Source organism: Ammospiza caudacuta, chromosome 3, assembly GCF_027887145.1.
Source record: "Ammospiza caudacuta isolate bAmmCau1 chromosome 3, bAmmCau1.pri, whole genome shotgun sequence".
In the NCBI taxonomy this organism is placed as follows: Eukaryota; Metazoa; Chordata; class Aves; order Passeriformes; family Passerellidae; genus Ammospiza; species Ammospiza caudacuta.
The window spans coordinates 74659806-74673003 of NC_080595.1; the positions used below are offsets into that span (position 1 = coordinate 74659806).

The window sequence follows — 13198 nt, forward strand, 5'->3', positions numbered from 1 at the left end:
TTTGGTTTGTTTTTTTGCTTTGTTTTGTTTTGAAATTATATTGCAGTTCAAATTCTTCCTCTAGTGCATCACTAGCTGGGAATTCACCAAAGATTACATCCTCAGACTGGGCGGTTCCTCAAGCCTCCAGATTAAAATACAGACAGAAATTTAACAGTCTTGATAAAAGCATGAGTGGATATTTATCAGGTGAGTATGACTTTTGGTATGGGCTGGAAAACCAGAGTGTTTCCTGCCTCTGAACATTGCAGGCTGAGGGATGGAATCCCAGCCTGGGATTTGGCTTGCATGTGAAATAAAAACTGAAATGTTGGTGTTCAGACCTGTGCAAGAGACAGTGGATTTCAGCCACCCAAGGAATGGAAATAACCTTCAGTTCATTGGCTTGGGCTTGGTGTTAGACCTGGAGGAGCCAAACACACTGGGGAAGCTGCAGCAGCTGTGGCAGGGAAGAGGAGAAGCCTGGAGTGGTGGGACTTGACTGGAGGAGCCTGAGATCCACAAGGCTGTGGAGTTCAGCTCTGTAAAGTCAGCAGGCATTTTTCAAACATCACTCCTTGGACTGAGGCTCTTTCTTGTGACATTCGGGGACATTCACCTTCATTTTTGTGACATGTGCTCCTGTCCAACTATCCCTGCTCAGATACTTGGGTTTTCTTTATCTTTTGAAAGAAAGGAGCTTGGGAAAGACTGCAGAACTGCAGCCACTGCTTGGAATTTTTCCAAAGTTTTTTAAGAGAGTCCTTGTTGATTTCCAGTGCCATCTGGGCTGGGCCACAGCATTATAGTGGCTTCAAAAGACTTCATACCAAGTTAATATACAAGAGGAGGGTTTTACAGAAGTTGTTACAAAATGGGATTCCTCAGTGCAGTGAGTAGAGAGTGCTCAGAGAGCAGTCAGGAGGTGCAAAGTCACTATGTATGTTTTGCGTCTGCATTAGATTTCCCATTTTGAATGAGCACTCTGCCTCAGTTCCATTGCCTACAAAAGAACAGGACAATTATTTCTTTAAGGAAAGAGTCTGAATGTTTTAATCTTGTTCAGTCAATTTTGGACTGAAAGTTTCCTCTACCTGCCTAGAAATGTATCAGATTCTTTGCTGCCAAGGAAAGCTCTCCAGGTGATAGCTCAAGGTTTAGGCAAACAGTCAGCAGTGCTTTTGTGATAGCTGTGGGGATTGCCATAAATACCCATTTTTCATGTCAGCTCTGGTGCTCTGGGTGGAAAAAGGTACAGGAGAATACTTACATCTTCATTGTGTTCAGGTTATAATGCCTGTTGTTAAGCTTGGAAGTAAAACCAACTGATGAAAATGGATTAGATTAATATTAAAAATAAACATGCCCCAGTTCATGACCCATTTTTTGCCTCATGTGAACCTTTGAATGAAGTGTTTATTTTAATAAAAATCTTTTACACTTTCACTAAGGATTTCAAGCAAGGAATGCCCTTCTGCAATCAAATCTTTCACAGACTCAGCTGGCTACTATTTGGTGAGTTTAGTTACTGATGCAATGTCTTCATGGTGTTGAGAGAAGAAATGTACTTTATTAAGTAAATGATAGAGAGAGATAGCACAGATCTAAAATCATAAACAGAAACTGAGCTGCTAGTTAAACTGTTTGTTCACTAGTTACATTTCTAAAAGACACCTTGAGATAATTCAGTTTTTCATTCTTTGTGCGTGTTTGTTAAACTCTGTGTAATAGAAGAGGTGCTAACTTCAATTTCTGACCCAGGGATGCTCTCACTGAGCTGAGGGCTTCTTCCTTTCAAAAACAGGATTCTGAAATCTAGGTTGTTAGTATGTTACTTTTCGAAATATGGAGGAAGATTAAAAATTAAGTAACCCTTCAATTTTTTTGAGTTTTACTGCACTTTCCATAAAGATATCTGCATATTACACGGTTTTTAAGACTTGCCTTTATTGTGCTGATGAAAGCAGTGAGAGTTGTCTGAAGGCTTGAATGATCTGCTCTGCTAGAGATGGCCGTTTAGATTACACCTTCAGACATAACTCAGCTGTTATACATGAAATTTAGTGGCCCAGCAGAATTCACAACAGCTTTACATCTCCTCTTGAGTTCCCTTTCTTCTTCCTCTGTCCCAGGACAGTCATTTGTGTCTGGCAGCAGCAAAGCTCAGCTTACTTGATTTCATGCTGTGAAGATAAATGTGGGCTGTGGGGTTGTATTGCTCCTCTCTGGAGTCTGGGGGATAAATCAGGTGTGCAGTGTTTCTTTTCCTTCTGGGTGTGTATCCTGAAGGTATCAGTAGCCAACACAAGGAGATCTGTGTTCCCCTGTAGAGAGAAATAACAGCCCAAATTTCAGTTTTGCCCTAAGAAATTACCAATATTTCTACTGGGTGCTTTTTAGTGGTAATTACTGAAATAATGGTGCTGTTACGTGTGAGTAGTGCTGGTATGTGAACATAACAAAATATCATCATCTCCTGCTTTTGTTTTTCACTGGTGTGTGTGTGTGTAATGGGCTTTTCTTTTTTTTTTTTTTGGTGTTAATTTTGTTGTTTCCTTTTTGTTTTTCATAGACTTTTTGTTAAACTGCTTTTTAAATGAACTGTGTTTTTACTAAGCATTTTGCTTTTGTGCAGTCTAAGGACACATTTCAGCAATTCTGTCTCTATAGACAGTTCTTTGAGAGAGACTTCTGCTTTCTTGCATTTCACTGGTTTCACACAAACACACACACCCCACCAGCCCCCCCAGTTTGTGGGAAACAGTTTGTAGGCTCATAGGATCTCCTGCTCCTTAGAGGGGGTAGGTGATCCTTTTCCTGCCCACTGTAAGTTACTCTGCACCAGCTCGTGTCTTCCCTGCACTGTCAAGGAGACACAAGGGGAAAAAAGAATTCTATGCAAAGCTCCCTCTTGTAGAGTTTGATGTAATTTTATGTAATGTTTTCTTTGGCTTCAAAAAAATAATTGAAAAAGTGGTTTCTAGCATTTCAGGCTGGTTAAGTCCGGGATTCACTTTCCAGCTCTTCTATTTGTGATGCAATTTATTGCTTTAGCAAGAGATACTTCTTACTTTCAGTGTTTTATGGAAATGTTGGAGGATTGGGTTTGTTCAGGCTGGAGAAGAGAACGTTTCAGTGAAGCTGAAAAGAAAGTTGCACCTGAAAATAGCCAAAAAAAGATGGAGAGAGTTTATTTTCAAGGGCCTGTAGAGACAGGACAAGGGGGAATGGCTTCAAACTGAAGGAGAGCAGATTTAGATTGGATATTAGGAAGAAATTCTGTACTGTGAGGATGGTGAGGTACTGGAACAGGCTGCCCAGAGGAGCTGTGGGTTCCACATCCCTGGAAGTGTTCATAGCCAGGTTGGATGGAGCTTGGAGCAACCTGGGCTGATGGAAGTTGTCCCTGTCCATGGCAGGGGGTTGGAACTGGATGATCTTCAAGGTCCCTTCCAACCCAAACCACTCCATGATTCCGTGATCTGAATAACAGTACATGATTAAACCAAATAATATCTCTCTTCATCAATTATTTATGTTATTAATTGTAAGTATTTTTACCAAAACATTCCACGGGAATTGTCAGTTTTAAAAATTGTTTTTCCACAGTGCCTTGTTTTAGCTGTAATTTGTGAGTGGTTGTGGTGTTTGGTTCTAATTGGTGCTGCTGCTGCACCCCTGCAGGTCCCTGGCTGATATAGATGGAGATGGGCAGCTGAAGGCTGATGAGTTTGTGCTGGCCATGCACCTCACAGACATGGCCAAAGCTGGGCAGCCACTGCCCCTGACTCTGCCCCTTGAGCTGGTGCCACCTTCTTTCAGGTAATCACTGGGGGCAGTGAAATGTAATGTATTTAACACAACTGTGCTGTTCCTCTAACAATGGTGGGGTGGGGTTGTGTTCCCTTCCAGGAGTGGAAAATATACGGAAAATATAAATGGAACTCTGCCATCTTACCAACCTGTGCAAGAGGAGGAGCCACAGAAAAAACAGCCAGGTAAAAAACAGGGTTCATGTTCTTAATGTATGGGGCTGGTTTTGAAGGGCACTGACACCTTTAGGAAGTGGAAGGAAGAATCCAATCCATGGAAACCTTCATTTCAGGAGCTAGATCCCTTTTAGCTGGGATGGTAGGAGGGTTATTAAGTGGATGTAGCCAGCCTGTTTCATCCAATAGAATTGAGAAGGCAGTGACAAGGGGCTATTTTTAGCTGTAGGAGAGGAAAAGTGTGCTGATTAATAATGTATTCTGGAAAATAAACCCTTCATGGCAGGACATTGCTGTGCTACTGCAAATTTTTTTTTCATTTGAAAGTTCCTGGCATTACTGGCCATTCTGAAGGCAGGGGGGTCCAGTGTAGTTCAATTCTCTGTAAACTGGAAGCAGTTTGGACACAACATAAATTCTGTTACTGACAATGTTACAGGGACACTGCAAGACAGAACTTGCCTCTCGTTTTGGAAGGGTGGTTGCTGGGGCCTAAACCATTCCTTTGTGTCTCTTTTTAACCTTGTGTGCAGTAATTGAGCTTGATCCTGTTTTGGTTACTCATAGTTTTAGCACCAGGAACTCCAACAGGGAGCACCCTTAAAAACTAAGCTCTTTATCCATGTGTTAATGTTTCCTGCACATTGGAAAACCATTCCAACAGCAGAGAGTTTTCTCCCAGCTTATAAAAGCTGTTCTTTTATATTTTCCTCTAGCATTCTTTCCTCTTTCATTCTTTAGAGTGAAAGGCTTTCCTGTTACATTCAAGTCATTTTCGTGGTCATTTTTAAACTGGAACTTTTTCTTCTTTTATTTTATTTTCCCCAGTTGGAATATACTTAGGAAAATTTAGAGGTATTTTTGAAGAGAAAAATAAAAATAATATTTTAACAAATGGAAGATGGTTACATCATCCATGACTGAACAACGTGAGCTTGCCAAGAAGTTTCTATCTTTAGTGGCATAACTGAAGTCCTTGTTTGAGAGTGGTGCTTTGCACAGGGCAGAAATAACAACCTTTCCTTCTTTTAGTGACATTTGAGGACAAAAGGAAAGCCAACTATGAGAGGGGAAATATGGAGCTGGAAAAACGCCGACAGGTCTTGCTGGAGCAGCAGCAGAGAGAGGCTGAAAGGAAGGCTCAGAAGGAACGGGAAGAGCAGGAGCGAAGAGAGAGGGAACGCCAGGAGCAGGAGCGGAAGAGGCAGCTGGAAATGGAGAGGCAGCTGGAGAGACAACGAGAGCTGGAGAGACAAAGGGAAGAAGAAAGGAGGAAAGAAATAGAAAGGCGGGAGGTTGTTTTCTTCACATTGTTCTTTAATGCTCCAAGGAATGTGTGTGTGCATATAGCATCCAGGGTTTGAGTGCTGCCTTTGGCTCTGTCTCCTGGCCTGGCTCATGCCAGGTTGTCTTGGAGAGAGAACACCATTTGTTATAAATAGTGGTATAGGTTAAAGATTTTCAGATACTTCATAGGAGAGATGAGATTTTCTTGGGCATATTTCTTGCATTTTTGCAAAAATTTGTATTCCAAAGAAGACTCTACTGAATTCATAATTGATAACATTTTGACAGCCGAGCTTGAGACAAATTTGCTTCTACTTGCTGTTTCAGTGCATGCATCACACTTCCATATTTTATGTAGTTCTGTGAAATACTGCTTGTAACCTCCTTTGAGCATCTGTCAGTGTGCTGTTTTATGGGCAGTATTCCAAGCTGCAAAGGCTTTCTGAATTATGAAGCTTTTTTTCATCCAGAGTCAGGAGTGCGGCACGAAGAATCTTGTAGGATCACTTCCTGCGTTCTTTGATGCAGAAGTGTATAAGAGCACTTTAGAGAAGACATTATGTTGTGTTGCTGTTGTGCTGTTTAGAACTAGAGCACATTATATTAAATCATGCTCTCTGAGTTCTGCATCTCCACTGTAATTTAAGGTAATGCAACTTTTCCTCAGGCAGCAAAGCAGGAGCTCGAGCGCCAGCGACGACTGGAATGGGAGAGGATCCGTCGCCAAGAGCTTCTCAATCAGCGCAACAGGGAGCAAGAAGAAATTGTCAAGTTGACCTCTAAAAAGAAGAGCCTTAATCTTGAGTTAGAAGCCCTGGTAAGACAGGAGTTTCACCACATATGCTGAAATACAGAATTTTAAATTATACAAATATTATACCTGCACTAATGGCCCACTAAGAATTCCACTCTGATTTGGGTAATGAATCTAAATCAGGTATTTTGGGTTGTTTTAGAGAACTGGTGCCCACAGGCTTAGCAAAGGGGTTTTTACCATATGTGGTGTAATCTGTCTCTGCTTTCTTTCCAGACTGACAAACATCAGCAGATCTCAGGCAGGTTGCAGGATATTTGTAGCAAAAAGCAAATGCGGAAAACTGAGCTGGAGGCTTTGGATAGGAAATATGACCAAGGGATCATGGAAGTCAAGCAACTACAGCAACAGCTGGAGGTGTGTAACTTTGTTAAACTTGTGGTTTTCTTTTACCATATTCTGTGTTTCCCTAATGCTGTTGAAAATGCATCTCCATAGGGAGGAATATGTAGTCAGTTGGATTGCAGTGGAGAGAGGAAATAGGTAAGACTGTCAGCATTGCCGAGGCTTTTAGTTTTGTCTGTGGGTGTTAAATAAATGATTATACGTATTAAAATGAGCTGAGGGTTCAGTAACAGTTGTGAAAACCTCAGCTATTCTTTTGTGGACTGATAGTAGAGACTTCTCTTTTAATTTTGAATTCTTCTGTGGCTCCAGACTCAGATTTTTTTTGAGGAATGTTGTCCTTTGTTCAGACCAAGTTAGTGTTTAGGTTGAATTACCTTGCTGCTCTTTTATCTTTTTTTTTCTCTATTTGAGTAACAAGACATTAATTATTTCTAATCACTTGACTACCCTAAATTATCCTCTGCCATATTTTTATGTGATGTTTCTGCTCATCAGGGAAACTTCTTTTCATGTTGTTACTGTTTTATGTTAGGCTTGGAGCAGTCACCTTAAATGGTCTTGTGATAATATTTACACTTCTAGAATGTTTGTTTTCCATCTGTGTTAATGGTTTGGGGTCAAAATCTTTAATTTGTAATATTATTTCTATTAAAAGTATAGAAATAATTTTTTTCTTTTCCAGTAATAATAACTTGCATCCCCGTTTCATTAGCATGAGTTGAAGCTATGTTTGAAAAATCTCTCAGTTTTACTTAATGATTCATAAACAATATTAAAATTGTTATGTTCTCTTCAACATCTACAGGATTATCAGAATAAACTAATCTATTTGGTTCCTGAAAAGCAGTTGTTAAATGAAAGGATAAAAAATGCTCAACTTGAAAATACTCAGAGTAAGTGCTGGCACATGAGTTCTATTCTTGATTGCCTTGCTGAGTTCTCATCCTTTGTAATCAAGGCTGAAGGGTACAGAGGTGTTAATAACAGCTTCACTTCTATATCTTCCCAGTTTAGTGCCATTGTCTCACCTGCATTCCATTATCTCCTTCATGTTCTGAATAAGAGACAAAGACATTTTGGCAAGAAAGCGCAGATTTTGCTTAAAACTTTATACAGGCTGTGTAGCTCACAGATACTATCACAATTTGTCCTTTTTTTGGTAGTCTAAACTCGGGGGAGTTAATTTATGTAAAGCTTGGTCTTTGTTTCAAATTACACTGGAAGTCTCTGTCTAGAGAATCTTGGTATGAAATGTTCTGATATAAAATCCCCACAACTTGCAAGTTGTGCTGTATGTATTGCATGTAATGCCTGTGTGCCTTAGTTCAGTGGGGTATTTTTTCTTGTGCTGTATACGAATAGAAAGGTAAATCAAGGAATTCTTGTGACGAAGGAGGTTTGGATTGTGTATACAATAGGAAAATAACAAACAATCATTAAAAACTCGGCAAAAAACTTTTAAAAAAGCCCAGAAACATATGTAAAATTGCATGTCTTTCCTTATGTAGATACAGGAGTTGATTCAGTGCACAAGAAGTCCCAAGAAAAGGAAGAATTATGCCAAAGACTTAAGGAACAACTAGATGCCCTTGAGAAGGAAACTGCTTCTAAACTTGCTGAAATGGATGAGTTTAACAGTCAGCTTAAGGTACCTGCATTATCCAAATACTTTACACTTGTGAGCACTGTATTTTATTTCTTCATCCACTCATAAAGATTGGTGCCACTTTCGCCAGGCTTCCACCAACTTCAGTGTCAAATAAGAATTATCAAAATCTTGGAGTAAATAACACAATACAAATGCAAATGTATTGCTAATGTACTAAAATATGAGTCTGTTGCTAACTATTGCTTTGCATGACTCAGCTATTGCTCCTTCTCACCTTTTGCCTTCTAGAACTCATTTTGATTTAAAGTTTCTCAGGCCCTTGCACATTCTGTGCTTGCAGTATGAGGTCATATTTGCTGCTATTTTTGAATTGTGTACTGAACACTTGACTTTTGTTGATAGACCTGTGTGGTTTCACAGCACACTCTGCAAGGTCTGGTGGCAGAATTGGGTACGAGCCTGAAAGTAACCGTAGGCCACTTATTTGTTAATATTTGTTAATTTGTTGTAAGCCAAGAGTTGTTGACCACTGGCTCTGAATTTTTGTTTCTGAGGCAATTCTTTGGCCAGCCTAAAAGCTCAGGCAGCTCTCACAGGGTAGCACTCATCCATTTAACTTTATTTGCCAGCTTGCTCCAAGTGGCACTGGTGGGAACTTTTTCCTTAAGTAATAGATTGATGCTGGGCCAGCACGAGGGCTCTGCACTCTCCAGTAAAAAAAAGGCCACAAAAATTTGTAAATGTGTAAGGAATTCATTTTCTTTTTAAAAGTGGCTTCATGCAATGGGCATTTTCAGTTACTTGTTTGTTGCATGGCTTGCTGTATTCAGTGGCTGCATCCACAGTTCAGTCCTCCCTAAAATATGTTTTTCAAAATACAGTGCAAAGATTAATTGGCTTTTTATCTACCTTATCTTACAGTGTGAGAATATGGATGATTCTGTTCTTCAGTGCCTTTTGTCTCTGCTAAGCTGTCTCAACAACCTCTTCCTCTTACTTAAGGTTATTTTCTAATCTTTGGCTTTTTTGTTTTTTAATTATTTCGCAATTTCTCTCTGCTTACCCTTTCTGTTTGGATGTACAACTTCTATTAAATACGTTTTCCCAAAAGAAAACCAGTAGGCTGCTTTTCTTTCTGCTAGCTTTTATATACTCTTTAAGACTTAATATCCTTACCTGCTTAGAAATCCAAACTGCAGAATACTGAAAGCAAAATCCTGACTTTTAATTTTTTCATTTTTTAATGGTCTGTTCTCTAAGTTGTTTCACCCAAACTTTTTTCTTGTTAGTTAACATGAACCAAAAAAGCAGTTTTAGATGGAAACAGTGTCTTCTCCCACTTTTCCATCTCTTGCTCTGTACCTGTAGCCATCCATCCTAAGCTGTGAGTCAGGTATTCGAGTTCTTGTCCAGGGTGCAGAATATGGTCTGGCAAACACAGTGCTGTCAAACCTCCAGATTAACCCAGCACTAAAACCTACTTGCTGTCTTTCAACACTGCTTTTGTCTGCTGAGGTCAGAAATACTTTACAGAAATACTGAGGTCAGAATAATGTATGAAGAAAAAAACCCAACAGAATTACCTAATTGAGCTTTTCATTTTGCTTTGCATGAGGGTTTTTCTCTCCTTAAAGGCAGAGAATTTTTCTAATGTAAGTTCGCTTCCAGAGTGTTCCTGAAATTCTGGGCAAAGTAAGAAGGAAAAATGTTCCCAGCTGAATATATTTGAGAAAAAATTGTAGTCAATTGCTTAATTTAGTTTGTTGCTACAGAGACTTCCAATGACACAGCAACCTAAATTGCACCATATGTCTTAGGCAACATGATTCTTGGTAGAAGTGCATAGTGTAGTGGGAATGCTTCATTCTTAATTGCTTTATTTGTATTTATGAGATCAGATACAAAAACTCAGGATTTCCCTATTGCATTGCTGAATGTATATCAGCAGGATTTTCCTAAGAAAAAAGAAAAGACTGGAGTGGTGATTTAGCTGATTTTGGTGATCTTAGAGGTGTTTTAGCAACAAGGTGAAGTAGAGGCAAAAGTAATTCTATTATTGTTGATCTTTTTCAGTCTGTAAATTTAATTATCAAGAAGATACATTCTGATTTTTTGTTTGGAAAAAAAGATTGTTATCAGAGGGAGGTGGGATAGGAATTGAAGGATGTGTTCAGAAAGAAAAAGACTGGAACTGAGAAGGTTACAAGTACAGGAAAAGTCCAGTCAGAGTTAGTGTCTTTAAGCTGTGGTTTCCCGCAATGGTAAGACTGCTGGGTATATTTCTGAAGTTTTTCTGGTTTAAACATGGGACTGATCACTCAGGAAACATCAAGGATGAACACCTTACTGCAGGATGCTTTCTCAGGTTATGGTGCAGTGTTGGATTTCAGCTGAAATCTGCCTCCTTGTACTTACTTAAAATACAATTCACTGCCTTCAGAAATGTTGTGTTTGATCACTCAGTTCTGTATCTTCCCCTCTCCTCTGTTGTATTTGGCATTTCCAGCAGGTGTAGGACTGGAAGGGCTCTTTGAAAGCCCAAATTACATCACTGACTTTGCAAACCTGCCTTCTCCTTTTATACTTCCAATGATTTGACTTTCTTTGCAGTGACCTCCAAGGACTATTAATAACTTATTACTATTTTGGCCATTTGTATTAAAACTTGGTTGAAAAAGCATTAAATGCCTGGATGCTTTTCTCAAAGATTGGCTTTATTCCCTTTTATGTATTCCTCTGTTCCCTCCCTAGGACCTGAGGGAAAGTTACAGCACACAGCAATTAGCCTTGGAGCAGCTCCACAGGATCAAACAGGACAAAATAAGAGAGGTACAAAAAAGAAGAGCTGAGCTGGCACAGAAGAAGCGACTGGAAGATGAGGCTGCAAGGTGATCATGGCTGAGGGTGTCAGTGCTGCAGTGCTTAGAACAAAGGCTGTTGTGGCTTTTAAGATAAGATCTGTTTTTAATGTAAAAATACATCCTATGTTGCCTTAGAGGAAGCATTTTATGTGGAGTACTACTCATGTTAGTGAGTTTGAATTTGAGATTTTCAATGATTTATATTTGATTTGACTGAAGAAGCAGAGCTAGTGACCTTGTAGTGTGGGTGATTCATGGACTTTGCTCATCACAGCATTTTTCTGCTTGAGATGAAGTTTTATAACATTGGGACAGTCTAAGAGAGGCGTGGGCCATATGTGTGGTGATAGCCTGTTAATTTTTTGGCTGGACACAGCTGTGTGATGGAGTAACAGCATCACTGCACAGCTCCTACTGCATCCTGCCATGTGCTTGGAAACACTAAAATGCCCATCAGAGGAGTGAATGTCCCACAGGGAATGGATGAAAAGGTCTCATCTAGACATTTTTAAGAGGATGACCCAAAGGGTTAGGTCCTTTCTCTTCAGAAGAAAGGTCTTGACAGCTAAAATATTGTGTTGAATTGGATACTAACTTCTTTAGACAGCTGAGGCATAGGATAACATCTGAATAGTTACAGAGAATACAGTCAGGTTTCCAGATCCTGTCTGCTGCAGTGTGGTCCTGGCAGGAATAAGCACATTGGATAGATTACAAGTGCTGAAGGCAGAAATACCAAGCTGCCAAGATCAGTATGCAAATGCTATTTTTATCTATGTACCTGAGTGGAATTAATCTCTGTGGAAGTAATTGTTTCCAGTCAGGAGATTTGGGTTCTGCCTTGGAGGAGAGCTTAAATCCAGCTTGGTTAAATTATCAGATCAGTTCTGGCTCATCAGGATGCAGGTGGGCAGAAGTACTTGTGAAGGCACTGCTCAGGTGATGGACTAAAATAGCTGAATTTTAATCAATTTGTTATTTTTATGTGGAGCACTCTGGCACTCATGTTAAGCCATGGTCTGTGGCAGAGCTGATGACCCTGAGAGCAGAGTGATCAGTGTCATAAACTCAGTTTTGCTGACAAGTGTCACTGATTGCTGTAGGAACACAATCTCATTCATTTTTGTGTGAATGTTGTCTTACCTCTCTCATTCCTTTCTTCTAGGAAGGCAAAAAGGGAGAAGGAGAACCGATGGCAGGAAAATATCCGAAGGGAAGAGGAAGAGAAAAAGAAACGGCTGGAGGAAGAACGAATGCAGGAAAAAGTCCAAGAAAAGCTGAAAGCTGAAGAAGCAGCTGCCATGATGAGGGAAAGGGAAAAAAAACAACAGCTTCTTGCAGAGGAGGAGAAAAATAGACAAGCCACGATCTCGAGGGAGGTGGAACAACAAAGGCAGAGGCAACTGGAAGAAGATAAAAGAAAACAAGAACAAATAGCAAAAGAAGCTGAGGAGAGGCGCAAGCAGAACGAGGAGATAAAAAAGATAAAAGAAGCAACCAACTCTCAAGAGGTGGAGAAACACACTTCCAAAATAAATATAAATGACAAGTTTTCAGATCTGTTGAAGCCAACAGAGGGTAAAAGTCTTAAGCCACCCTGGAAAAATGAAGGTAATCTCAAAATCATTAGACTTCTGGACTTTTACTTTCCTGAGTGTTTTTTCACTCTTCAGGTGTACTATTATTGATGTGACCCTATGGCAGACTTCTTGCCTAAGTTACAAGTAAAAAGAACCCAAACCAGCAATGTTTCCTGTCTTTGTCAGTTACAAATGATCCTATAAACTTTAGTTACTTCTGTCAGTTTTCAGCACCTATGACTCTGATGACAAATCTTCCACTGATCATGGTCAACAAATAACAGTTGCTGGGAACAGTAATATTTTAGGTTTTTCCTAGGGCTTGCACTTTCTCTCATGAAAATAGAATGCTAATATGGAGGGGCTTTGTTCATTGGTGAGAGATGGGCAGGTAATGCTCAAAGTGATTTTTTAACAGTGAAATGTAGTTTATTTTTGCATTTCTCAATGCCTCAAATGAAAAAACACAAAAACCTGAATGACTGGACCTAACTAGTTGTGTGACTTGGAAAAATAGTGCTTTAACAATATTCTCACTAAAGGCACGTTTGATTTCATCCTTCATTTGTCCTTGTCAGTTTTCATTAGCCACTTTTCTCACTGAGTTCAGCAAGGATCAAATTAGAACAAGGCTGAAAGATATTTCCACACCTCAGCTAAACCTTGTAAGACATTCCCTGTTTGCAACATCAGTCACTGACTTGGAGAATGGAGATGCGAAGAAAATCGAA

The 13198-nt window shown here is 39.7% G+C and overlaps 1 protein-coding gene across 3 annotated transcripts in view; it reads left to right on the plus strand.

Moving 5' to 3' along the window:
• Positions 1–13198, plus strand: part of ITSN2 (intersectin 2) — an 80217-nt gene that overhangs the window by 37879 nt on the left and 29140 nt on the right. The window contains exons 8-19 of one of the 3 annotated variants that reach the window (XM_058802394.1): positions 47–189; positions 1431–1494; positions 3664–3801; positions 3892–3977; positions 5001–5263; positions 5923–6072; positions 6286–6426; positions 7223–7310; positions 7926–8065; positions 8948–9028; positions 10778–10914; positions 12053–12498. In XM_058802394.1, coding sequence (XP_058658377.1) covers positions 47–189; positions 1431–1494; positions 3664–3801; positions 3892–3977; positions 5001–5263; positions 5923–6072; positions 6286–6426; positions 7223–7310; positions 7926–8065; positions 8948–9028; positions 10778–10914; positions 12053–12498 — 1877 coding nt within the window. The remainder of the gene's footprint in view (positions 1–46; positions 190–1430; positions 1495–3663; positions 3802–3891; positions 3978–5000; positions 5264–5922; positions 6073–6285; positions 6427–7222; positions 7311–7925; positions 8066–8947; positions 9029–10777; positions 10915–12052; positions 12499–13198) is intronic. The other 2 variants (XM_058802392.1, XM_058802393.1) reach the window with 2 other exon arrangements.